General features: G+C 46.8%; 2 protein-coding genes across 2 annotated transcripts in view; one reads left to right on the top strand and one right to left on the bottom strand.

Moving 5' to 3' along the window:
• Nucleotides 1-27881, top strand: part of NIBAN2 (niban apoptosis regulator 2) — a 96024-nt gene that overhangs the window by 34459 nt on the left and 33684 nt on the right. Inside the window, exons 2-4 of the mRNA XM_080990883.1 lie at nucleotides 9487-9617; nucleotides 25512-25640; nucleotides 26729-26834. Of these exons, the coding sequence (XP_080847009.1) occupies nucleotides 9487-9617; nucleotides 25512-25640; nucleotides 26729-26834 (366 nt within the window). The remainder of the gene's footprint in view (nucleotides 1-9486; nucleotides 9618-25511; nucleotides 25641-26728; nucleotides 26835-27881) is intronic.
• SLC31A2 (solute carrier family 31 member 2) overlaps nucleotides 3476-27881 on the bottom strand; it is a 72297-nt gene continuing 47891 nt past the window's right edge. Inside the window, exon 5 of the transcript XR_013981737.1 lies at nucleotides 3476-3491. The gene's annotated coding sequence lies outside the window, so the exon portion shown is untranslated. The remainder of the gene's footprint in view (nucleotides 3492-27881) is intronic.

The following is a 27881-nucleotide window of genomic DNA, read 5'->3' as shown; positions in this document are numbered from 1 at the left end:
AGACTGATGAATTAATCAATGGTAATAATAATTATCCTTTGAATTCTTAGTAAAGGTAAAGGACCCCTGACCATTAGGTCCAGTCGTAGAGGTAAAAAGGCTGTTTAGCAGTTAAACCTCTGAAGGTGGAGTGCTCTTCTTTCCTAGAGGAGGTTAAGTAGAAGATAGGTAAAGGGACCCCTGACCATTAGGTCCAGTCACGGCCAACTCTGGGGTTGGGGCACTCATCTCGCTTTATTGGCCGAGGGAGCCGGCGTACAGCTTCCGGGTCATGTGGCCAGCATGACTAAGCAGCTTCTGGCGAACCAGAGCAGCACACGGAAACGCCGTTTACCTTCCCGCCGGAGAATTACCTATTTATCTACTTGCACTTTGATGTGCTTTCGAACTGCTAGGTTGGCAGGAGCAGGGACCGAGCAATGGGAGCTCACCCCATCGTGGAGATTCAAACCGCTGATCTTCTGATCGGCAAGCCCTAGGCTCTGTGGTTTAACCCACAGCGCCACTCGCGTCCCTGATTTCTTAGTAGGTCACTACAAAAAGAGTCTGTAAGTGATTTCCAAAGCACAAAGTGCCAGATGGCATAGCATACAAATGGAAGGAATGCATTGCAATAAAACCATTCTAATGACCCATAAGGAAACCCGGCAAAAAACAGCAGCAGAAATCTGGGTTGTATCTAGCTAATTTCTACTCAGATTAGACCCATAGAAATTAATGGGCCTAATTTAGTGGATACAACTCATTTTATCATAATCTGTCAGATGCCTTGGAGAAGAGATTGATCTTTACTTGGTGCTTAATGGAGGCTGATGATGGCACCGTGTGGAACATAGTGGCTTGTCCTGCCACTATCCCCTGGAGGAACCCGCTTATCAGCACTGAATTGGAGCAAACAGATTTTGTGCAGGTTGATGTTCGCCCTGATTTAGCACTAAAGAGCACCTTTTTCCTGGGTGAAACACTGGGACAAGCAGACAATCAGTTGGGCCCATGCCTGGAAAGCATAGGACAAGCTGAGAACTTCTGAGGGTGCACGCTTTCCGGGCACGGGACAAAAGGATGTGTGGATAAGCCCTCCCTTGGGAGAGAATTTCACAAGCAGTGAGCCATAACTGAAAATGTCCTGCTGGTGGACTCATAGCCACTGACAGCCTTATCTTCCCTGCATTTTTCTAAACCCATTTTAAAGCCATTTAAGGTGGTGGCTATTACTGCCTCTTGCAGCAGTGAATTCAGTGCCAGATTTACGTATAAGCTAAACAAGCTATAACTTAGGGCCCCACTCTCTTGGGGCCCCCAAAAAAATTTAAAGGGGGAAAAAACCCCTGGATGTACATTTCTAGAATATAAGATAAAAAAGAAATAAAATAAAACATACATACATACAGTTAGAGCTTAATAATTATTTCACTATTAATATACTTCTTAATTGTATTTCATTGTTAATATACTTCTTCTTAATTGTATTTCAGTTCAACAATTACTTTGAGGGGGAAAAATATTTTGTTATGTCCTAATGGACCCCTGACCATTAGGTCCAGTCGTGGACTCTGGGGTTGTGGCGCTCATCTCACTTTATTGGCCGAGGGAGCCGGCGTACAGCTTCCGGGTCATGTGGCCAGCATGACTAAGCCGCTTCTGGCGAACCAGAGCAGCACATGGAAACGCCGTTTACCTTCCTGCTATTTATCTACTTGCACTTTGACGTGTTTTCGAACTGCTAGGTTGGCAGGAGCTGGGACCGAGCAATGGGAGCTCACCCCGTCGCAGTGATTTGAACCACCAACCTTCTAATCGGCAAGTTCTAGGCTCTGTGGTTTAACCCACAGCGCCACCTGCGTCCCAAGCGCTACCCGTGGCCCAAGAGCAGCCTTGCTAGTCAACAAAGGAGCTTCAGCCCATACCTACTCCAATATTCCAATACTGAATCCTGTTTTCACAGTGGCCAGTCAGTTGCCTGTATGAAACTTGCAAGCAGGACCTGAGCACAACAGCCCTCTCCCCTTTCGCGATTTGCAGCAACCAGCATTCAGAGGCACACAGCCCCCCAACAGCGGATGGGAAACATAATAATCTTGGCTAGTAGCCATTTGTTGTCTCTTTAAGTCTCTTGTGTTTGCCTGTGTACAGGTGAAACTTGAAAAATTAGAATATCGTGGAAAAGTTCATTTCAGTAATTTCAGTAATTCAACTTGAAAGGTGAAACTAAAATAGGAGATAGACTCATGACATGCAAAGCGAGATATGCTTCCACTTCTCAGAGGTCCAATATTGCTCTATTTTACAATCCTTGTTTTGCTGATTTCTAATTTTCTGAGATGGTGAATTTGGGGTTTTCATCAGCTGTACGTCACGATCATCACAATGATAACAAAGAAAGGCTTGACATATCTTGCTTTGCATGAGTCTATCTCCTATATTAGTTTCACCTTTTAAGTCGAATTGCTGAAATCAAGGAACTTTTCCACGATATTCTAATTTTTCGAGTTTCACCTGTAAACCTCTGCACCACAACAGTCTAAAACTCTTGACCAGCTAATGTACTGCACACACACCACCACTGGGGGTGTTTTAAGAGGAAGCTTTATAACTTAAGAGGAGCCCTGCTGGGTCAGGGCAATGGGCTGTCTAGTCCAGCATCCTGTTCTCATAGTGGCCGCTCAGATGCCTGTGGGAAACCTGCAAGAAGGATCACTGCACAAGAGCTCTCTCCCCTCCTGTGGTTTCTAGCAACTGGTATGCAGAAGCATTGCTGCCTGTGACTGGGGAGGCAGAACATAGCCATCATGGCTTGTAGCCATTGAGGAGCCTTTATCTTCCATGAATTTTTCCTATTCTCCCTTAAAGCCATTAAAGTTGGTGGTTGTCACTGCCTCCTGCAAGGGCAAGTTCTGTAGTTCAATTCAACACTGAATTTAGTTCACCCAAACACACACACACACACACACACACACACACAATTTTTTTCTTTTTACCATCTGTTTTTTATTGAAAGCAAAGAGCCATTTCTGCATTTTCATCTTGAAACTACTGTGGTTTTTCTATGAACAATAATCGCAGGCAGATGGAGAGGTCAAGTGTGCTTGGTTAAACTCTTGCCAGTGCATCCTTTAATAAACAAACAAATCCAGTATTTTCTACAGTATTCCTGGGTGTTGAACTTATTTTTTCTCCTCTATCGTTTTTAATATCGGGGTTTGAATATTGCAAGAAATGTTTCATTTTTTCAGATTGGGATGAAAATGAAAATCTTAGGCATGGGTGTCTTCTATACAGTGGTACCTCAGGTTAAGAACTTAATTCGTTCTGGAGGTCCATTCTTAACCTGAAACTGTTCTTAACCTGAGGGACCACTTTAGCTAATGGGGCCTCCCGCTGCTGCTGCTGCGCCGCTGCCAGGCGATTTCTGTTCTCATCCTGAAGCAAAGTTCTTAACATGAGGCACTATTTCTGGGTTAGCGGAGTCTGTAACCTGAAGCATCTGTAACCTGAAGCATCTATAACCCAAGGTACCACTGTACCAGGGATGAGGAACCTCTGGGATCTCCTGATGTTGCTGAACTACAATGGGGATGGCCATCAAACTCCCATGAACCCTGGCCATTGGCTGTGCTTGCTGGGGCTGGTGGGAGCTGTAGTTCAGCATCATCTGGAGGGCCAAAGTTTCCATGCTTTGAGGTTTTTTCTTCTTCAAAAACAATCTAGTGGTGTACAAATTTAAATAAATAAATAAATGTGTGCTAGATGGTGCCTTCTCTCCCTCTCCACAATTTTCAACAAGGTACCTTTTGTCGGGGTTTGTCAGTATGTCCAAGCTAACAATAATTATAACTAATTACTTAATTAACTAATTGGCTTATTTACTTAAATAAAATAGTCTGATAACAGGAGCTGAAAAGCATCATGAAGGAGGACTGCTCTGTTGATCAGGGCAGGGCAGATGGATGCTCGTTGTGTTAATATCAGGTCTGGCCAGTCCCAGGGAGCTTGTGGCTGTGTATTAAGTATGACGTTTGGGACCTTTTAGCTTAGAGAAAAGATGACTAAAGGGTGGGGACATGATAAGAGGTGCATAAACTAATACATGGGGTGGAGAAGGTAGTTGAGGAGAGATTCTTTTTCCCTCTCGTGAGAGGGAACCAGAACTCAGGGCTGTCTGGTGGAGCTGAACAGACAAAATAATTTCATATGGCACGTGGTAGAACTGTGGAACACGCTCCCATGAAATGTGGGGATGGCCATCAAACAACCTCGGTCCATTATACCTGAAGGAGCATCTCCACCCCCATCGTTCCGCCCAGACACTGAAGTCCAGCACTGAGGGCCTTCTGGCAGTTCCCTCACTGTGAGAAGTGAGGTTACAGGGAACCAGGTAGAGTGCCTTCTCGGTAGTGGCACCCGCCCTGTGGAACGCCCTCCCATCAGATGTCAAGGAGATTAACAACTATCTGACATTTAGAAGACATCTGAAGGCAGCCCTGTTTGGGAAAATTTTCAATGGCTGAGGTTTTAATGTATTTTTAATCTTTTGTTGGAAGCCTCCCAGAGTGGCTGGGAAACCCAGCCAGTTGGGCGGGGTATAAGTTGTTGTTGTTGTTATATAACTTGGCTGGCTTTAAAAGAGCACTAGACAAATTCATGGGCTAGCTATGAAGCCTGCAGTCTCCTTCCACTGTAAAGGTAAAGGTACCCCTGACCGCTAGGTCCAATTGCGGACGACTCTGGGGTTGCAACGCTCATCTTGCTCTATAGGCCGAGGGAGCTGGCGTTTGTCCGCAGACAGCTTCTGGGTCATGTCGCCAGCATGGCTAAGCCGCTTCTGGTGAACTAGAGCAGTGCATGGAAAGGCCGTTTACCTTCCCACCGGAGCGGTACCTATTTATCTACTTGCACTTTGACTTGCTTTCGAACTGCTAGGTTGGCAGGAGCAGGGACCGAGCAATGGGAGCTCACTCTGTCACTGGGCCAGTAATTATTCTCAATACCAGTTGCTGGAAACTGCAGGAGGGGAAAGCACTGGTGCACTCAAGTACTGCTTGCTGTGAGTGTCCCATGAGCCACCTGTCTGGCCACTGTAAACTTTTGAGAAGACCGTGGTTATTTGTCATCTGTAATGCAAAACAACAGATATAGTCGTACCTTGGTTTTCGAACAGCTTAGTTCTCGGACTTTTTGGCTCCTGAACACCGCAAACCCGGAAGTGACTCTTCTGGTTTGCGAACTATTTTTGGAACTTGAACATCCTCCAGGGCTTCTGATTGGCTGCAGGAGCTTCCCGAAGCCTATTGGAAGCCGTGCTTTGGTTTCTGAATATTTTGGAAGTCGAACGGACTTCCAGAATGGATTCCGTTCGACTTCCAAGGTATGATTGTAATTACAGGGGTCACAGTGCATGTGTTTCTGGTGTTGGCTTCTTGTTTTGCAGCCTGAAGCCCAAAGTGCTCTTGGGTACCCACAGATGCAGCAGTAGGTTCCAGCTTTGAACCACAACATTCCTATAGATTTTTTGGGCCCTGCTTTTTACGAAGTAGTCAAATACAAGTTATACAAACAAGCTGGTTATACCCATGTTTCCCAGTGCAATTTGCTTATCAGGATTTTTGTTGTGGTTAGAAAAACAATGGGATAATTGCACTAGAAAGTCTGGAATAACAACCAAATGTGCAAATAGACAGCCTGTCTGGACACTCCCCTTGTTCCTGATGGCAGCTCTGATTCATTATTGTTAAAATTCTGCCATTTTTAGAATGGGAGAATGCTTCATTTGTATTATAGTACCACCAGCAGCAGGGATGCGGGTGGCGCTGTGGTCTAAACCACAGAGCCTAGGGATTGCCGATCAGAAGGTTGGCGGTTTGAATTCCCACAATGTGGTGAGCTCCCGTTGCTCGGACCCTGCTCCTGCCAACCTAGCAGTTTGAAAGCACATCAAAGTGCAAGTAGATAAATAGGTACTACTCCAGAGGGAAGCTAAACGGTGTTTCTGTGCACTGCTCTGGTTCACCAGAAGCGGCTTAGTTGTGCTGGCCACATGACCCGGAAGCTGTACTGCCAGCTCCCTCGGCCAGTAAAGTGAGATGAGCACCGCAACCCCAGAGTCATCCATGACGGGACCTAATGGTCAGGGGTCCCTTCACCTGTACCTTTACCTTTACCACCAGCTGCATCTGTAGTGGGAGATTAATGGGCACACACACACACACACACACACACTGAATTTGTGCTGCATGAGTTGGGATTGGGGAAGAGGGTGATAGAGCACCTGCTTTACATGCAGAAGATTCCAGGTTCAATCCCCAATAGGATCTCCAGGTAGGGCTGGGAATCTCCTCTGCCTGAAACCAGTATAGACAACACTGAGCTAGATGGACCAATAACCTGACCTGATATACGCCTATGTTCCTATGTCTGACTTGTAGAATGTTTGAATATTGCTACTCTCTTCCACTAGCCATCTGCCCTCTTGTACTTTGCAAAGCAATATGCACAAAATGTTTGCTATATGAATCATGGAGGAGGAGGAGAATATAAAATGTTTGGTTCCTTGATTTTGCAACCTGTGGCTCGCATAGAGCCAGCATGAAATCTCCCTATCAGGCTCAAGAAACTGCTCTGTTTTGGGCTGGGCTGGGTCCTTCCAGGATGTGACTGCCTTTTTTCAAAGATGCTATTTCAAAGTTACTTTTTCCTACTCCGGCCCCCCTTCTTACTCTCTGGAATTCCTTCCCTATCCTTGGGAATCATTGTAGCTCATGGGTGGAGCATATGCTTTGCATATAGAAGGTCCCATGTCCATGTCCTCTTTGAGCTGCAAGAGAACCCCTGTTTGAAAAGTTGGAAAGCTACTGCTGACCCGTGTAGACAGCACTGAGCATTATGGACCAGTGGTCTGATTCCGTATGTGGCAGTGTCCTATTTCCATATTTTGACGAACCATTAATCTGTATTGGTAAAGGTCACTCCCTTTAGCATGAAAGGAGCTGGTTTTTTTTTATCTAGTTCCCAAGAGACCTTGTCTCTCCTTGTCTCCTCCCCAAGTGTGCATGTGTATTTGTTCATTGCAGAATGAATCTGAGATGGCAACTGTTCTCCAAGAGGCACTGTCTGCTGGGATGTTCTGCAGAATGACACCCATCCACCTGTGCTGCTCCTGTTTCTGTGGAGCTTGCGTTGGACCCAGCAGACTGTGTCCAAAACTCTGGTTGCCTGTTCTGTTCCTCTGCTTGTTGCCCCTAGTGAGGAATAGTTATTTCTCCTGAATTATTCTATATTTGGGGTTCACGGTAGGTTAAAACCTGTATTAATACTGAGCATTTGCAAGCATGCAGTTGGAGAACATGATCCAACCAAGCAGGATAGATTCTGACCCGTCCCCGCAGGGGAATTTTAGCTGGTGGGCAGGGCCTTCCACCTGTAGTTCAGTTCACAGTGACTTAAAGCAAATAATAATGATTATTTAGCTGCCCCTAAATACCAGACGATGCTTTGCATTGCTGGTTTCAGTTCAACCCAGCAATGCAAAGGGATCCCCCCCAGCTTCCTGTAAGCACCAAGCAGCTACCCCCGCTCCTTTTTTTAACCTGCCTCACACCAGGCATCATATATGATGTCAGGTGTAGCGCAGGTGGGTGTTGTCCTGGCTCTCCTCCTTGGAACTGTACTTGTTGCCATGCCTGGAAGTTCGGAGAGATTTATTGGTAAGAGTCACTAAAACATCCCATCCTGGGTCTGCAGGTTATGGTCAGGTGAAGTCCCAGCTGACTATGGTTAGGGTTAGACTCTTAGGTTCTTAACTCCCTGCCTTTGTCGTGGGGTGTTTTTAACTTTCATGGACGAGGTCCAATAACACTAAAAGGAAGAGTTTCATTCACCATTAAAATAAATATGTGTTTTTTAAAATACATAAATACTTTTGATCTCTGCTGCCCTGCCCCAAAGTCACAAGGTGTTGAGGCCTCCTTCAACTACTCACTGCATGATCCGTAGGAAAAGTTGGCCAAGACAGGGCTGGACATCTTTTTACCATGACGTAAGAACTTGGTTTACTGAGGCGTGAGGCAGTCTCTCGTTTTGACTCATCTCATAGGGAAGTTGTGTGTGTATATATAATTTTTTTTCCTACAAAGTCTTGTTGTCTCTTACTGTTCCCAATTGGCTATTGGTATTAGAAGTTCCCTGGTGGAGAGAATCAAAGAGTTAGAAGGTACTGCCAGAGACTATGTAGTCCAGTGATGGCCAAACTTGGCCCTCCAGCTGCTTTTGGACTACAACTCCCATCATCCCTAGCTAACAGGACCAGTGGTCAAAGATGATGGGAATTGTAGTCAAAACAGCTGGAGGGCCGAGTTTGGCCATCACTGATCTAGTCCATCTCCCTGCTCTATGCAGGATCCAACTACAGCTGGGGTGGGGAATCCTTTTTAGCTCAAGGACCACATTGCTTTCTGGGAAATCTTCTGATGGTCACATGCCAACGGTGGGTAGGGCCAGAAGCAAAAGTGTGTGGAGCAACTAATGTAAGTGAATTCCTTTCTGCAGCAGGCTAGCTTCGATACACACACATATACACGTCCCTCTCTCTTCTCCATCCAGATAAGCAAGAGGCATTGTCTGGGTTCAACATTCCAGCCAGACAAAAGACACTCTGGGTGTAAAGCAGGGCTAATGAGGGGATGTCCTAGGGAGAGGAGGGATGGCCTGGAGAGAATCCAGAAGGTCGGAGAGAAAGGCTTGGAGGTTCTCCCAGGGGCAGATCTACTATGAAACTAGTGAAGCTTCAGCTTCAAGGCTCCTAATCCTGGAAGGGCCCCAGAACCACACTGCTTAAACGTTTTGGTTCTAGTAGACCAAATTTGAGTTGGACAACTCAAATTGTTTGATTTTTTTGAGGTATATATTTCAACAATCCCAAAGTTTGAGAGTCGGTAGCACAGACGTTGTAAACAACCCCATTGAAAAAGGTAACAGTGGTTACCCAAACCTCGTTGCTGGTTGCAAAGGGGCCCCCATAACAGTGCAGGCTGTAGGCCTTCCACGGATTCTCCCACCCTTGAAGCACAGGACCCCTGAAGTAGGACATCCCTGATAAAATAAGTGCAGTGCCCCAAGCACGTTTCCCTTTTCACTATGACATGTTGAAAGGTGTAACATGCCTTTTCCTTTTTCAAAATCTATGCTAGGTTGGAGCATTTAAGATATAGATACAACAACAAGCAGCAGAAGAGAATCCTCTGCAGCACTGGGGATACCTTTTGCCCTCTTGATGTATCTGAACTCTAAATTTCCATCCTTGTCCATTGTCTATTCTCATTGAGACTGGTGGGAGTTGTAGCAACATCCTCAGGATACTATGTGAGCTACATAACCAATGCTTCTATTTGTCCCACTTCCTGCCAAGAACCAGATCATCTCCCCACAACCCGCAAAAGGGTTGATCTTTTGTATTTCTGCTATTATATCTGTATGTGTTTCTTTAACTTCCAGAAAAGACTGGCAAGGTCCTGGCCGAGTTTTGCCAGTTCTATGAGGAACAGTATGGTGTCTCCCTCTTCAACAGTGTCCGGTATGAAATTGAAGGCAGTGGCGGACCCCAGGCTCAGCTACTGCGCCGTAAGGTAAGTGGACTGAGATATTTGAGGGCAGGGATTGACCACCAACAGTGCTGCTGCTCAAAAAGGCAGTAGTTTTATAAGTTGGGTGCATGTAGGTGCATCTGGTTTTTGTGCCATCAACGTTGAAGTCCTTATGATAATGGACAACTTAAACCAGCAGTGAGGCAGCTACTTAAAAAGCAAATGTCATGTTGTGTTTCTGTGCTTTTATACTATAAGCCCCTCATAATCCTTGGATGAAGGGGGCATAGAAATTTAATAAATAAAATAAAATAAGTGTGCTGCATTGATGAAAGCATAGTGAGAATAGTAGCTCCGTTCTATTCTGTACTTGTCGGGTGAAATCTGGAATACTGTTATTTAGTTCTGGATGCTGCCTTCTAAGGAGGTCACCAGAGTAGCGTGAGCAGGATGGTGAGGAGCCTGAGAAACCATGTGCTGAAAGGAAAGCTTAATATGTTTGGCCTAGAGAAGATCAGATTAAGCGGAGACATGTCCCCAAATATCTGAAGAACAGAAGATGGAGCAAGGCTCGTGCTCCGCTGCCCCAGCAGACAGGACTTTAATTAAATGGGGGCAGTTGCAGAGAAGCAGACCTTGGCCATACATTAGCTGAAGTGTCCTAACTTTGGAAGTAGAAGCTTTTTGAACATAAACTATGGCAGAGATGGAGAACCTGTGGCTCTTCAGTTGCTGGTGGGCTGCAGCTTCCATCAGCCTCAGCCAGCAAGGATGATTGGAGTTCCCCATCTCTAGCCTAGGGTTAGCAAAAAAATAATTAAAAAAAATGCTCTCTCTTCCTGTCTACCATCCTCAGTGAGATATGGAGGCTCATAGATTGAGCAGTCCCTTTGTATTTGTAATTGCTAGGAGGCTTTTGTGAAGGAATGGGGGACCCGTGGCCCTTCATAAGGTTTTCAACTCCAACTCCCATCAGCTCCAGGCAGCTTGATCAGTGGTGAGGGGTGATGGGAAAAGTAGTCCAGCAACATCTGGAGGGCCACATGTTCCCCATCCTTGCTTTAGGCAAACTGCCAGCTCTTGGCTTCAGCCTCCTGACTGTAATATGGTGGTACTAATGCTGGCCTAACTTATAGGGCAGGGATGTGGGTGGCGCTGTGTGTTAAACCACAGAGCCTAGGACTTGCCGATCAGAAGGTCGGAGGTTCGAATCCCCGCGACGGGGTGAGCTCCCGTTGCTTGGTCCCTGCTCCTACCAACCTAGCAGTTCGAAAGCACATCAAAGTGCAAGTAGATAAATAGGGACCGCTCCAGTGGGAAGGTAAATGGCGTTTCCGTGCACTGCTCTGGTTCGCCAGAAGTGGCTTAGTCATGCTGGCCACATGACCCGGAAGCTTTACGGCGGCTCCCTCGGCCAATAAAGCGAGATGAGCACCACAACCCCAGAGTCGGTCACGACTGGACCTTATGGTCAGGGGTCCCTTTACCTTTAACTTATAGGGCAGTTGTAAAGTCTTTTGAGCATTCAAAATCCCACAGAAACACTCATTACTGTTTATTAATATGTATGTGTTGGTTGTGAACCAGCGGTTCAGCCCAGTGCCATTTTGACTATTTGATTCAGATGTGTTGGATGTTCCTTCCCAGTGTGGCATTCTGGTTAGAGAGCTGGACTTGAGGAATGTCAGGTTCAAGTCCCCATTCGGCTATAAAATTCACTAGGTGACCAAGGGCTGCTCTCTTTTTCTCAGTCTAGTTTATCTCGCAGAGTGGAGCTGGTTGTTCTCAAGGGGTAAACTGTGCCACATTTGACAAAAGAGCATAGCAGGATCCCTCCTGGATCAGGTCAGTAGCTCATTCTACTCCAGCACCCTGTTCCTACAGTGGCCAACCAGATGTCTCCGGAAAGCCCACAAGCAGGAGATGAATACAATAGCCACTCTTCCCATTTGTGATTCCCAGCACCAGTGTTCAGAGGCAGACCGCCTCTGACAGTGGAGGGGAGAACATAGCCATTGTGGCTAGTAGTCACTGATGGCCTCCATGAATTTGTCTAATACTCGTTTCAAACTGTGCAAGGTGACCATTTTGAGGGATCTAATCCTTAGTTTTAAAATGCCTGCAGGCTTCCCTTTGGGTCATCTAGTTGGCCACTGTGAGATTGGGATGCTGAACCAGATGGGTCTTTGCCCTGATCCAGCACAAGTAATATCTCTGCCTCTCTCTGGGGAAGGAGTGATGATGAGATCTTCTGGTGGCCTAGGAGACTGCAGGTGCTGCCATCGCTTTGCTGTGATGCTTATAGGTGTTGGCAGGAATTTTTAACTGGGTGGGGCACAAAGTAAAATACTGAAAACGAGAGAGAGAGAGAGAGAGAGAGAGAGAGAGAGAGAGAAGGAAGTAGTGCCTGTACATCTTGTCACATATCTCAGGTTCTTTATTAAAAAATGAAATCTGGAAGTCTGGGGATTATGGATCGTTCACGGTGGGACAGCTACCTCCCTTTACCCCCATTCAGTGGATGCCCATGATGCACTGCATGTAAAGCCCATGATGCAGTGCAGGTGTGTGTACATATGGAAAACCACATGCACAATAGCAATCCTTTTAAGCCAAGAGAGAAACAGCACCAACAGGGCTGAATGGAATATGAAGTACCCTATAACTCTTTTTTTATATTAGTCCACAATTTTATGTTACTTTTTGCCTGTGTCAGTTCCCCCCATGCAGACACTTTTGGCAACAGCTAGAAATTTCTCTTCCCATCCCCCTGCTCCCCACAATCAGCTGCTTCTTGGACTTGTTAATGTTAATACAACCGGCTTTTGATGGCTCTCTTCTCTTCTCTTCTCTTCTCTTCTCTTCTCTTCTCTTCTCTTCTCTTTTTTCTCTCTCTCTCATTCCGAACCCCCTTCCTGGCAGGCAGCCAAAGTGGTTAATGAGCCATTGTACGCTGAAGTGTCCTCAGTTTAATTTTACACGGAGACCTCTGCAAATAGCACTCAGGAGAGGAAGAGGAGGTGGAAAAATGGAACAAACCTGAGCCATCATGTACTTGGCGCACTTTGTGAGAATCAAGGGGAGATGCTGGTGATAGACAGACAAGCCTCTGGGAGTGTTGAGTGGGGGGGGGGCGATGTGGATGGTGTTACCTGACGTGACTTCTGTTAGCCTCCTGGGAAATACGTGTAGATCAGGCTTCCTCAACCTCGGCCCATCAGATGTTTTTGGCCTACAACTCCCATGATCCTTAGCTAGCAGGACCAGTGGTCAGGGATGATGGGAACTGTAGTCTCAAAACCTGGAGAGCCGAGGTTGAGGAAGCCTGGTGTTGATGCGGGGGGGGGGGTTGCTTGTGAAAGGGGCTCATTCTGGGCAGTGGTGTGTAGCTCAGTTGTTAGGGCATCTGCTTTGCATATAGAGGGTCCCCAGGTTTAGTTCCCAGCACTTCCTGATAGGGCTAGAAGAAACACCAAAGCCTCAAATCCTGGAGAGCTGCTCTCAGTCTGTGTAGGCAATACTGAGCTATATGGGACAGTAGATGGCAACTTCCTATGTTTGCGAGGAAGGGCTGAAGCTCAGTGGTGTAGGGCAGCTGCTTTGCATGCAGAAAGTGCCAGGCTGGGAGAGAACCCTATCAGGAACCCTGGAAAGCCAGTCCGTGTAGGGCTAAATGGGCCTTTGATGTGGCCCTGCATAAGACAGCTTTTTATGTTCCTATATTGGAATTAATTAGGGGGCACTAAGGGTGGCAGAGAGCAGTGCTGGAGGTGTAAGTGACTATCAGCTTGGGAAAGCTGGTATCACTGGATCAAGTTAATTTTGTTGAATTAATGAATGTAAACAGTTTTAATGGTATTTTGAATAAATGTGGAATTCATTGTTCCGATTTTGAATATTATCGTGTTGCTATCTTCTTTAGTGGGCTGTTCTGAAAAATGCTTTTTCTAGTGTAGAGTGGGGGCACTGAGGATGAGTTTGCGTGGCGATTTTCCGCCTCCCCCCAGTAGGAATAAAGACCCATGACACCATTATTTTAGGTTAATGGGCTAAAATTAGCCACAACTTTATTGGTTACAGGTGATGAGCGGTATTGGCTTAGGCATTGGTCCTAAACGACTATCTGGCTTCAGCCTGTGTACTTGAAAACCGGGAAGGGTTAACCACCAGTAGGGGGAGCCCTGCTGATGCACATCAACTAGGAACTCCCCTGGGGTCACTGCTCGGGGGTGTGCCTTAGGCCCTCACCTCCATTGGTTTCGGACAGGGCCACGCCCCCCGGAATCCTTTATCGGACTACCCTTCAATATCTGGGGGAGGTGATGGCGCTTCCTCCCCCCCGTCAATCTACATAACAATACCCCTACCAATGCCTAACCGCCAGTACTATGGAAGTTGTGACGATTTGCTACGAGGTAGGTGAAAAACCAAATGGCTGGTGCCAATTTGCCAAGTGGAAAAAATTCCTACCAGGCCCCTTAACGGCGACCAACCGAGGTCCATAGCAAGGTCAAAAGAGAAACCTTGAAGGGAGGGTGGGTGGGGAACCGAGCTGCTGAGCAGCCAAAGAGGGAGAGTCTCGGCCGTGCCTGCCTTAAATGGGGCAGGCCACACCCCCTAGGCCAGCCGATTGGCTGGCCAGGGGATGACGCGGCCGAGGATTCCCCTAATCACACCGGGGCTGACACCCAGCCCCCATGTGCGTGTTGGGGGCATGAAGCCCGCAACGCCACCTCCTCCCGAGGTTGGAAGTGGCTTTATGAAAAAGTTTGGGAAGCACTGCTCTACAGGGACATTAATACCCACAAGAGGAGCAATATTCCTCCTCTGCCTGACCAGCCATAATACCCAGATTCCCAGCTTATATTTTTGTAAAAAGAGGCCAGTTTCTAGCATCGTAGAAACTGAGATAAGCACTATTATTATTTTTGGGGTGAGAAACTAACCAGGTCTGCACTTTCAGTGTTTTCCTTTCCCTCCCACCACCCTAAGGAATATTCCCATAGATGCCTGTGCACAGGGAGAAGCTAGCATGATTTGCAGGAGAAGGATTGGGAATAGATCCCAGATTCCCCCCCCCCTTTTTTTTGCAAGAGGTGGGAGATCTTGCACTTCAAATAAGCATTGACAGTGTTGGTTGTTGTTTTTTTTAAGGGCAGGGCAGGAAAGTTTTCTTCCAAAATTTGGGCAGCTCTGTAAGAGAACATATAGATTGAGGGGTTCTGTTTCAGACTTTGGGGGCTGGGAAGTAGAGTATTCAGGAAGCGGGCACAGGGAGGGGTGGCTGGAAAGGGTCTTGCAATAAGGTTCAAAGGAGTCTTGTTGGATTTAGACTCTTCAGCCAAAAATGGGTCCTAGAGAAGCTCAGATAGATTGATAAGAAGAAATCCCTACCTTTTGTGCCTACTTTCTGAAAGACATGGCGTAGAAAGGAGAAAGGGGATACAAAGGGAGGGGTGGGGGAGGAAACCCAGGGATATTTTTTTTTAGGTAGCAGAGTTATTCCAGTGAACAGGGAAACAGTTTAAGGTGAGGCGGAACCAAAAGTTGCTGGTATTTCAGCTGAGCTGATGGGGTGTCCCTCCTTCCCTTCTCTCCCTCTGCTGCAGCCTGATGGAATGGCTGCTTTCTGGTGACAGATGAGGAGGGGAGGAGCCTTCTAGAGCACAGCCAGGTCATTCTGGTTTCCTTTGGTTTGCACTGGATCCCAGTTCACTCCAGTTCAAGGTGCTGCTCATTACCTAAAGCCATGAACATTTTGAGACCGGGATACTTTGAATGACTGTCTCCTTCTGTATGAACCTGCCTGGTGACTGCGTATATTCTCAGAAGTGCTGCTCCACATCCTGACACCTGGAGAGCTACCTTTGCTTGGGACATGGAGCAGAGCCTTCTATGTTGTGGCACTCCATTCATGGAAGCCCACTCCCAGAGGAGATTCAACTGGCCCCATGCTCAGTGTGTATGTGTGTGCATGTTTTAGACAGGGCAGCTTAAATACCTTTTTATTCCAGCCAGTTGTGGATGGTTGTGGGGTTTTTTCTTTGGCTCCGTTTAATTACTTTCTGATTTTATGGTTCGCGTCCTTAATTTTCATTTTGAATGTTGAGAACTGCCTTGGGGTGCCTTTTGAGGCTTGCGTGGTGGCCTGTAAAAGACTTTTGTAAAGAAAGAATGATGCATACACCCATCTAATTGTTCCTTACAACAATAGTTAACTCAATTACTATGCAGCACTGACAAGCTGGCTGGGGATAGTAACCTGACTCAAATATCATGGGGAGATGTACTTTACAGTGGTACCTCAGGTTAATAACTTAATTCGTTCTGGAGGTCCATTCTTAACCTGAAACTGTTCTTCTTAACCTGAGGTACCACTTTATAATAATTAAAAATTAATAATAATTTATTATTTAAAGGTAAAGGTACCCCTGCTCGTACGGGCCAGTCGTGTCCGACTCTAGGGTTGTGCGCCCATCTCACTTAAGAGGCCGGGGGCCAGCACTGTCCGGAGACACTTCCGGGTCACGTGGCCAGCGTGACGAAGCTGCTCTGGTGAGCCGGCACCAGCGCAGCACACGGAAACGCCGTTTACCTTCCCGCTGTAAAGCCGTACCTATTTATCTACTTGCACTTAGGGGTGCTTTTGAACTGCTAGGTGGGCAGGAGCTGGGATCGAAAGACGGGAGCTCACCCCGCCGCGGGGATTCGAACCGCCGACCATGCGATCGGCAAGCCCTAGACGCTGAGGTTTTACCCACAGTGCCACCCGCGCCCCTTTTAATTTATTATTTATACCCCGCCCATTTAGCTGGGTTTCCCCAGCCACTCTGGGAGGCTTCCAACTCAATATTAAAAACAATACAGCATCAGACATTAAAAACTTCCCTAAACAGGGCCGCCTTCAGGTGTCTTTTAAAAGTAAAATAGTTGTTTATTGCCTTGACATCTGCAGGGAGGGTGTTCCACAGGGCAGGTGCCACTACCAAGAAGGCCCTCTGCCTGGTGCTCTGTAACCTCACCTCAGCGCTGGAACTCAGCGCTGGATGATGGGGGTGGAGACACTCCTTCAGGTATACAGGACCGAGGCCGTTTAGGGCTTTAAAGGTCAGCACCAACACTTTGCATTGTGCTCGGAAACGTACTGGGAGCCAATAAAGATCTTTCAGGACCGGTGTTATATGGTTTCAGCAGCCACTCCCAGTCACCAGTCTAGCTGCCGCATTCTGGATTAATTGCAGTTTCCGAGTCACCTTCAAAGGTAGCCCCACGTAGAGCGCATTGCAGTAGTCCAAGCGGGAGATAACTAGAGCATGCACCACTTTAGCTAATGGAGCCTCCCGCTGCTACCGCGCCACCGCCGAGAGATTTCTGTTCTCACCCTGAAGCAAAGTTCTTAACCCAAGGTACTATTTCTGGGTTAGCAGAGTCTGTAACCTGAAGTGTCTGTAACCCAAGGTACCACTTTATACTGAGTCAGGCCATTGCTCTGTCTAGCTCAATAATGACCACACTGATTGGCAGCAGCTCTCCAGGCTTTAGGACAGTACCTCTTTCAGACTTACCTGGCAGTGCTGGGTATTGAAGCTGGGACCTTCTACATGCAAAGTAGCACGGGGGTCTATAGGGTGCTGCAAGGGGTGGTAGAAATCGGCAGCTATGGAAATTTGGCGACTGCCCTAAAAAAAGCTTAGGTCTGCTCCAGACGCTGTTGGAGGTTGATATGCCACTGGGTAAGAGTACACTGGATACAATATACCGTATAATTTTGGACTGCCTTCTCTTCGATATTCTTCAGAGAGACCTACTTGTGGCTCCCTTGAAGTTTAAAAACCTGTAATCCAGTATCTGTTGAGGGATGATATACCCGAAACTACTGAGATTGTTTCAGGATATTTAGCCAAGATTTTTAAAGTAAAATTTAAAACTTAATGGTGGCTACTGAGTCTTTTATATGTTTTATGTGTTTAATATGACTGGATTACCAGTGCTTTATGGATAGGTGTTTTTTTTCCTCTCCCTCTCTTTTGTGATTCTGTTGTCTAAATTGTGCCAATAAAGGCTGAATGAATGAAAAGGTGCTCTACCATTGAGCAAGCACCCTAAAAGCTTCAATCAAATCTTAGTCATACTGTAGGAACATAGGAAGCTGTACTTACTCAGATTGTTGGCCCTTCTAGGTCAGCATTGTCTACACTACACTGACTGGCAGCAGCTGTCCAAGGTTTCAGACTGGGTTCTCTGTAAGCTGAACACAAGAGCACTCTCCTCTCCTGTTGGAGCAACTGGTATTCAGAAGCATGGCTGCCTCTGACCATGGAGACAGTATCTCCATCATGGCTGGCACTGTCTCTGCAGGGTGGTGGGTGCCCAGGCACCCACAAAATTGTCAGTGCAGTGTCTAGTAGCCATACCAATAGCCTTGTTCTCCATGAATTTGTGCAATCCTCTCTTAAAGCTATACAGTCATACCTCGGGTTAAATATGCTTCAGGTTGAGCATTTTCAGGTTACGCTTCGCGGCGACCTGGAAGTAACGGAACACATTACTTCCGGTTTTCACTGCTTGCGCATGCACAGATACTCAAAATGACGTCACGCGCATGCGCAGACGCTCAAAATGATATCATGTGCGGAAGAGGCGAATCGCGGCACACGCAGACGTGGGTTGTGTTCGCTTCAGGATGCAAACAGGGCTGCAGAACGGATCCCGTTCACATCCAGAGGTGCCACTGTACATCACTGCCTTGTATGGAAGCGAGTTTTGTATTTTAAATCTGAGCTGCGTGAAGATGTGCTTCCTTTGCATTGTCTTGACATTCACTAGGCATATTCAGTCGTCCCCTTAACTTTGGAGTGTAGTTTGAAGGGATATGTTGTTGTTTTCGTTTCATAAAATTTATACAGTGCTTGATTATAAATAACAACAACAACAACAACCCTCAAAGTTTACAAAAAGACGGAGTGGATGGAAACACAGTTCACTCAACAGTTCTGTAAATGATGGGGCTGAACCAGCCAGACCCCAGATCTGATCTAACCGTTCTTGAGTGACCATTAAGGCTTTGTGCATTGAGGGCTATGTTCGGTCTTTCTTGAGCATTCTTTCTTATTTGTTTGTGGGGCATGTCTATACATCTTCCTGTCAATCATTCATTCATCCCACACTTTTCATTACATTTCCCTGTTAACCCCAAACACGATGGACAAGTGACTAGCAAGGCAAACTTTTTTTAAATAATGTTTTTATTAAAGATTTTATTGAGTTTACAAAATGCATGCATTGCCTCTATTTTCAGGTTGTAGAGTCTTTTCTACAGATCAGTTTCATTCCATGTGTGATGTTAATTTTGCACATAGTTTAAGGTTGGGGGAGAAAAGAGGGGGGAGGGAGTGGTGGTAAACATATGTTCTTTTACTTAGTGTATGTGTGAGGTTTTTGTCAGCATCAGTTGGGTAGGTTCTCTTTCTATTCATTTATTAGCTTTCATTGGAAGTGAGAGAGGTTGGTAGGGCATGGTATGGTTGGCTGCCTTTAGTTGACTGCAGTGAGATTTGTTTGAGGCAGGGGAGGGGTTGCCATATTGATTTGTATGCTGTTGGTGTGTTCTTGCTCTCTTGTTGGGCTGTGTGTGTAATAAAGGGGAGCCACGCCAGGGATAAGGTGTCCTCTTTTATTTGTCCCCATGTCAGTTTTAGTCTGTTGGTTAGCTTTTCTAGTAAGGCTGTTTCCCATACAGTTTGGTACCAGTGGTCCATGTTCACTTCTCACAGGTATCTTCAGTGTCTAGCTATGATGCTTCTGGCTGCTGAGAGTAGGTGGGTTATAAGCTCTTTATAGCGTGAGTGAGCGTTATTGTCTTGGAAAATTTTCAATACGGCCAGCGATGGGGTAGCTTCTAATACCTGTTTAGTTATTTTGCATATTCTTGTAGGACTGCTGTCCAAAAGGGTTGAATTTTGGGACAATCCCACCACATGTGGAAGTATGTGCCTGCAGAGCAAGGCAGGCTTTACATGTGAAAACACATTTTAAGTTCTCATTCAGGGACAGCAGTTCTTCTCCCCACCTCCCTCCCTTTCCTTTGTTTGTATGTGACAGAGAGACCGGACAAAATCAAAGCCGGAGGCCACAAAACTAATTGTTGTTCAGATTGCATTGTTTGCCAAGTAACTATTATTAGTATTAGTATTTTATTTAGACCCCGCCCATCTGGCTGGGTTTCTTTTCTTTTTAGAAAGAAAGACCCCCGGTTGGATTTCACCAGTAGAAGCAGTTGCAGTAAAAAGACTAAATATGGATAGGACTTGGGGGAAATATAAAGGCCTTCTTCTGCGGTTTGAATCCCTGCGACAGGGTGAGCTCCCATTGCTTGGTCCCTGCTCCTGTCAACCTAGCAGTTTGAAAGCACATCAAGTGCAAGTAGAGAAATAGGTACCGCTCCGGCAGGAAGGTAAACAGCATTTCCTTGTGCTGCTTTGGTTCGCCAGAAGCGGCTTAGTCATGCTGGCCACATGACCCGGAAGCTGTACGCCGGCTCCCTCGGCCAATAAAGCGAGATGAGTGCCGCAACCCCAGAGTCAACCATGACTGGACCTAACGGTCAGGGGTCCCTTTACCTTTACCTAAGATATACAAATAACTGTCATGGAATGCTGGGTGGGAAGTCCAAAAGAATTATTGTACAAGAATATAAAATGATATGAGTGTATAACTGAAAACCTATAAATAAAATTAAAAATTAAATAAAAACAAAAACTTCCCTGACTTTTTCTAAAAGTTGCGTAATTCTTTATCTCCCCGACATCTGATGGGAGGGCATTCCACAGGGAGGGTGCCACTGCCAAGAAGGCCCTATGCCCATTTCCACCTCTTGTCTCTTCTGCTGTCCAAACAAGGCAGTGATGTTTCTTTCCAGCTGATCCTCCATCCTTTTCAAGACATATAAACACCCTTAAGTGCTTAATTGCAACTTTCTCTGTCTGCCTAGAGGCAAGACAAGCTCAGATGCAAAACAGGATACTTGCTGTGCTGTCTGCCTTGAGCCTTTGATCCTGAGGGAACCTGGAGGGCTTCCAGTCTTGTGACCTGTCCCAGCTGCTGGGTGAGGGTAGAGAACTGGCAGGAGGAAGGTCTCCAACATCTTCATTAAGGTTAAGGGTCACATGTTAGTGAAGCTGCCTCCAGCTGCTTTTCAGACCAGACCAGGTGGTGGAATGCTATTGGCCAAGGCATGTGGTTAAGGTGCTGGACCCGGAAACCATTTTCTAAAAGGCTTCTGCAGAATTTGGAGTGAGTGGAAGGAAACCTGACGGTACCCTTATTGGACTAGGAAATGCCAAAGCTCAGATCCACGCCATACTTTTAAGGCACATGGCTCCCCGCCAAGAATCCTGGGAATTATAGTTTGGGAAGGGTGCTGGGAATCGCTACTGTGTGGCTTAAATGTATGGTGTGGGCATTACCAGAGCCTTCTTGGTGGTAGCCCCGTCCTAGCTCCAGAACTCCTCCTAGCACCTTTGCTGATTACAGGCATTCTCTCTCCCCCCCCCCCCCAATTTATGCACATTCTACTTGCGTGCAACCAAATATTTGCGTGGTGCCAGGAAATAAATAAACAAACAGAATCATACTCAGAAATGTGAAAGAGCTGAAGCTTCCTTGTAGCTCACGAGAAGACCCTCCCAGGAGCCCTAAGAGGATATCAGTAAGGGCGGAGGAAGCTCCAAAGAGACCAAAGGCACAGTAGGACTTGGTTTATGCTGCTCAGCCTCACCGCCTAACAGCTGTTGTGTGGGGTAGCGCAGCAGCCACTTTCCCACATGTCCTACAGCTTCCTGCTGGCCCCAGAGCTGCAACAGCAGATCGTCTGGACTGCACAAAGAACGAGCAGGAGAGATTGCTGGAGAGCAGGGGAAAATAGACATCCAGCGGCTTTTTAGAGGGCGCTCCCCGCTTTATGCAATTTCACTTATGCATGCGGGGGCCTGGAATGTAACCCACCCATAAGTGGGGGGAATCCCTATATATGCAGCATACATTTTAAGTTTCCCCCCCCCCTAAAAAAAATAAAAAATCCTGGGAAATGTAGTTTCTCCTCACAGTTACAGTTCCTGGCACCCTTAACAGACTGCAGTTCCAAGGATTCTGTGTGTGTCTGTGCGCACGCATGTGAAATGTCCTTTAAATGTATGGCGTGTACACAGCCTAAGGCACAAGAATAAGACTTCTTAAAATTATTATTTGCTCAAGCTTCTTTTAACTTGGATGGTTTGCGAGGGCATTTTACTTTCTCTTTTATGTTCTGTCTTTTAATTTACATGCAGGTTTATTTGATGCTTTTTTAAAGAACTTGCTGCTGCTATTTGACCTTATTTGGCTGCAACAAACACGCTAGTTCTTTACAATGGTGTGTACACTGCTTTGAAACAGGGGAGTAGATTGAGGAGGGCCAGAGGGGCCATAGCCCTGGGTACATGGTTTAGAGGGGCACAGGACAGGCGCCCCTGCACTGGAGGTCTCTGGGCACCGGAGCCTGGCATTACCTTGCCGCTAGACCCACGGCCCCCTCACCAGCGTCACCGGCCAGGCTTCCCCTTATGTGGGTGGGCAGGCAGGCTACACAGCATGGCCCCATGAACCCTCCGTGCCCTGCGCCCGCCTGGTCTCCCAGGTCCTAGTCCAGCACTCTAACCACTACACCACACTGCCCCATGCTTGTTGCTCATTGTGTGGGTAAATGTTTTCCACATATGTGGCCTGTAGTTTTGCTTTCAAGTCATGCATGAGATCGCGACAGAAACGCTGGCACATTTTTCTCCAGAACGGGGTGGGGGGGTGGGGTTGGAGAACTAGTTGTGGCCAAATCATAATCCCTCATCCCTCGGAGGCCAAATTTAACAGGGTGACCATCCAAATTCATGGCCGTCGTTACACCTTCTGGGAGAGGATGCCATTGTTTTAATATGTGCTGTGCGAATAAATGCTTCCTCTCATATGTGAAAGCGGGGAAGTGTTTCTTGATCTGACTGGCTGAGGTTTAAAATAGCAAATGAGGGGTCAGAATCCCCTGTCCTTGTGCAAAGCGGAGCATCTCTCCACTGTTTGTGTCTGGCTAGCTGCCTCCATCAAACCTGCTTTCTAGTCCTGAGCTGTAAGGGACAGCTGCTAATGACCGCCGTCCTGTCACTAGAGCGCAACAGATCCCTCTTTAATTCTGAAGTGCATAAGCAGCCAGGGGTGTGTGCCTTTCAAAAACTGGTGTCCTTGCTGTGTCTGCTGTGGCCTCCTGTTTATTGCAGGATACCTGAAATAAATAAACATTTGGGCTTTAATAACCACCCCTGGGTGTTGCTCGCCTGTGGTTAAGGCTGACCTTGGCAAGGGAGGGAGGATGGTGGCTGTGCCCTGCTTATTACTGGGTAGTTTGTGTGTGTGTCCATGTGCCTGTCATAACCTTGACTCATTCTCACCGTAGCATTGGAGCCTGGTCCATTAGGGCACATGGGGCAGTGCCTCATCAACCTCTGTCTGCCCCCATCCAATCCCTAGCTGCCTGCCTTCTCAGTTGCAGCCAATCAGGGAGCTGCACATTCTATGCCGTTGCCTCTGGCTCCACCCACAGTTGGTCACTGCCTTCTGCTCCACCATGGTCACCAGCCGGCTGCTACTGCATTGAAGTGCTGTGGTTGCTCACGTTGTGGTATGCTTCTCCTTGCAAACGCATGCAAATGATCCTAGCCACAGTGGCCTTATAACATGCAGACTATCTGTGTTTATCGGCAGAGAGGGAAGTTTGCTTCCTTTCCTCAGGGATCAAATTCAAATAATTTAATGATGAAGTGCAGCTGGACCCTTTGCATGTTTAATCAAGAGTTGAAATCCAACTGTATTCAGTAAGGTTTATTCCTAGGAAAGTATGTGTAGGATTGCAGCCATATCTGTTCACCCTTGACCTTGCAAAAAAAAGTTTTTTTCTAAGTGTCTCTTAGTATTTATGCTCAAATTCTCTGACAGATGGCTGTGTGTGTGTGTGTGTGTGTGTGTGTGTAAAATAAATAGATGAGTGGGTTTGTTCCTGTTTATGCTGCTTCGTCAACAAAGCCAGCACAGGAAGTGACTGCTCCTGACTCATGGGGAGGTTGGGATGTGAGATTCTTCAGGATTGCTAAAGACTGCCTCAATGAAAAAGAGAATTACTATTAATTTCTGATGTTAAAAGAAAGCAAAACTACAGGATCATCTGAGGAAATGAATGGCCAATGACACCTCTTCCCATATGGCAACCTGTGAAACTTACTACACCTGGATATTTTGATAGTGCAGTGGTACCTCGGGTTACATACGCTTCAGGTTACAGACTCTGCCAACCCAGAAATAGTGCTTCAGGTTAAGCACTTTGCTTCAGGATGATAACAGAAATCATGCTCCTGCGGCGCGGCAGCAGCAGGAGGCCCCATTAGCTAAAGTGGTGCTTCAGGTTAAGAACAGTTTCAGGTTAAGAACGGACCTCCAGAATGAATTAAGTACTTAACCTGAGGTACCACTGTATCCTAGCATAATGATTACTTGGCCTGTTTCAAGTGTTGGAAGCACCCTCCCCAGTGGTGTTCTCCAGTAAACTGGCATTTGGGAGGTCTACTTCTTCCGAATATGGGGGTTCTGTTTTATCATTTAGGTTAATAGCCACTGACAGACCTGCCCTCCTGTCATCCACTCTCTCAAAGTCATCTAAAGCAGCAGCAAAAATCTTGGGAAAGTGATTTCTACAAGGGAATTAAACATGGCATGAAGGAGTGCTTTGCCATCTCTGTCCCAATTTTGTTGGGCAGTTGTGTTTTCTAGCATTATGGGTAGGTGTTCTTCTATATGCTACCTACCTTGATTTCAGTATTTTAAAGTTTTGCGGAGGGTTTAAAGGGAAAAACCTTCTGCTGCATCTAGCATGGAAATGTGCTCTGGCAAAGAAGGAATGAATAGATCACTTCTCCTCCACCAGGGTATTCTCCCTCCTTCAAGGAGTTCCTGATACCATAGTTAGGCGGGGAAACCAAAATGCTTGTTTACAAAGGTATTGTACTACCAACCTTACTGTATGCTTGTGAAACATGGACCACTTACAAACGCCATCTCCAACTTCTCAAAAGATTCCATCAACAGTGTCTCCGAAAAATCTTGCACATCACTTTGGAAGACAGGCAAACTAATATCAGTGTACTGGATGAACCAAAGATCACCAGTGTCGAAGCAATGATTCTTCAACAGCAACTTCGTTGGAGTGGTCATGTTGTGCAGATGCCTGATGATCATCTTCCAAAGCAACTACCCTATTCCGAACTTTAAAAATGGAAAGCGTAATGCTGGTGGTCAACAAAAGAGGTTTAAAGACTGTCTCAAGGCAAATCTAAAAAAAATTTGTATAAACATCGACAACTGGGAAGCACTGGCCTGCCAGCGCTCCAGTTGGAGAACAGCCTTTACCAAAGGTGTCATGGTCTTTGAAGACACTGGAACTCAGGATGCAAGGGAGAAATGTGCTAAGAGGAAGGCATGCTTGGCAAATCCACACCGTGACCAGCTCCCACCTGGGAACCAGTGTTCCCACTGTGGAAGGACATGTGAGTCCAGAATTAGCCGCCACGTATGGACTCATTCTTAAAACCGTGTTTATGGAAGGCAATCTTACTCGGCTATGAGTGATCGGCAAGGAGGAGGAGGAGGAAGAAGAAGAAGAGGAGGAGGAGGAGTTAGGCAACTAGGAGGGTTGTTAAAGACGGAATTTGTTACAGTACTGTTGTCAGCTGGCATGCAAGTCAGGGGGGTGAGTGTTTTGCAGAAATGTGTCCTGAAGTCTCATTGCTGCACCTTCTTTCCAGGTTCACTGTATTTTGCTTTTCTCTCTCTCTCTCTCGCCCCCCCCCACACCCACCTCTCTAGGTTCCACTGGAGCCACGTACCATCTTCTCGGGGAATCTGTTCCAGTACATGGAAGAAAACAAGAAGTGGAGGAACCGTTTCTGTGTCGTGCCCCATAATTATGGGCTGGTGCTGTATGAGAACAAACTGGTGAGGCCCCTCACTTGGGTTAACAAAGCATGCATTGTGCTTGCTGGTGGGTGGTATTTGAGCAGAGGCGCGCTTGTCCCGCTGGCAGCTTTATAGGTAGGGTCTTGAGCACCTTCTTGAGATCTCTTGTGTTTTGAGGTGATCACTGGGGATGGCTGCTCAAGGAGGCCCTCCTACACAGGAGTAGCAGCTCTCTGAGCTGCAAAGCAAACTTCTCCAGGAGTACAATTTGTGCACACTCTCACTTGACCTGGCTGACTGCTTTTTAGTGAAGGCACATAGCTCAGTTGTAGAGCACCTGATTTGCACAAATGGTCCCTGGTTCAATCACCAGGGAGGGCTAGGAGAGAACCCCTGCCTGAAACCCTAGAGAACCATTGGTATTCAATGTATACAGTACTGAGCTGGTCTTGTGTCAGTATAAGCCAGCTAACACCAGACCCCAGACATTATAATTCAGTAATTCAGCAGTAGAGCATCTGCCTTGCATGCAAGAAGTTCCGGATACAATCCCCGGCATCTCCAGGTAGGGTTGGGAGAGACTCCCTGTCTGAAATCTTAGGGGGCTGCTGCCAGTTAGCGTAGACAATACTGCGCCATATTGAGTTCAGTCATTTTCACTTTATTTGGTCTGCAGATCATAAACATCAAATCCAGTATAGGGTGATCAAGGCAGCATCAGGGGCTGGGGGGTGGGGAGCGGTATCCATGCATGCAGACTACCTTTTGAGTATAGCCCACAATATTACAGACCAGTTCTGACTGAGCTCATCTAGTTTTGATGGCAATTTTGGGGACTTTTCTTCCTGTTTGGAGTCTTCCATTAAAACTGAATTTTAGTCATATTGCGTTCCTCATGTGTTGAGAAAGTAATGGCAGGTAAGTGAGGGGTCTTATACAGCCTGAGATGGATCCTTGACTGATCTGCTAAGTTAATTGCAGAAAGACAGGGTGTAAACATGACTTTATTGAAAGATTAGCAGGGCCTAGATTTTGCTGGAGCAAAGGTCCAGAACCTTGAGTGGCCCAGCAGATCTAATTTGCCTTTGGGACATTCCTGGTATGTGTCTGTTCTCCTCCTTGTGCAGGCCTATGAGAGAGGTCTCCAGCCCCGGATTCTCATCAACAGTGCTGGCTACAAGATCCTCACCTCCTTGGAGCAATACCTGGACCTGGTCAATAGCAATTTGCCAGGTGAGTCCTACTGCCCATACTTCACTTTCTCGGTGCCAGATGGCTCCATTGTCTTAGGGCTCAGAGGAGCATAGCAGGGGTGATGAGCATGCCCATCTAGATCAGTACTGTCTGCACTGACTGGCAGTGGCTCTCCAGGTTTTTGACACAGAACTTTCCCAGCGCTGCCCGGAGACCTGGGGCCAGCTTCACAGAAGGTGGATGTTGTGCCATTGAGGTGTGTCCCAGGCAGTGACAGTGGCCCTCCAGGCCAATATTCCTGACCCTTGGAACTCCCCCCCCCCGGTAAGCCACACTTTTCACTGACCCTGTGCACTTGAGAGTTTTTGCTTGGCTGGAATATGTTCTTGAACTCTGATGATGCCTCTTGCTTGCCTGGATGGAGGATGCCGGGGAGATGGGGGCATCAGGCAGGCCCCCAGCTGGCTCCGGACGATCATCGGTCTCCTGTGGAACAGCATCAGTCAGTGACACGAGCCTCAGATAGAGACCCGTGCATGCTCTGTAAGCTGAGTGTGTAAATCATCACACAGCAGATGAGGTGGACAGAGGCAGATGTAAGCATTATTTACAGCATTTATTCAGCATAGTTCAGGGACAAAGGAAAACATGTCTGCATCCCTTTGACTCCGGCAAAACAGCAGTATAGCAAAAGCAACATACAACGGAAGTTCCCAGCAGACAGTGCTGGAAGTAAACAGGCATGTGATACACAAACGTCATGCCTGTACCCTTTTAAGGTGGAATGGAACTATATCCTAACAGGAGGGGAGTGTTTGTTGACGTTGCCCTACTGCTCAAAGCTAAAATCTACATTCTTCGTTCCATCCATTTTTGCCTCTGGTTCTGCCTACTACTGGCCCCCAGGAGGTTGCCCAGAAGGAAATGTGGCCCTCGGGCTGAATGAAGTTCCCCACTCCTGGTATATGGGTTCCCTGTCCTAAACGGGGCCTCAGTTCTGGATGAGAGTGTTGATCCTTCAAGCTGCAGGCAAATTCCAAAGCTCTAATGGCTGGCCAGCTTCTTGTTTTAATTGCGATTACTAAG

Source organism: Podarcis pityusensis, assembly GCF_964106645.2.
Source record: "Podarcis pityusensis genome assembly, chromosome: Z".
NCBI lineage: Eukaryota > Metazoa > Chordata > Lepidosauria > Squamata > Lacertidae > Podarcis > Podarcis pityusensis.
This window is presented reverse-complemented; position numbering and strand designations above follow the sequence as displayed.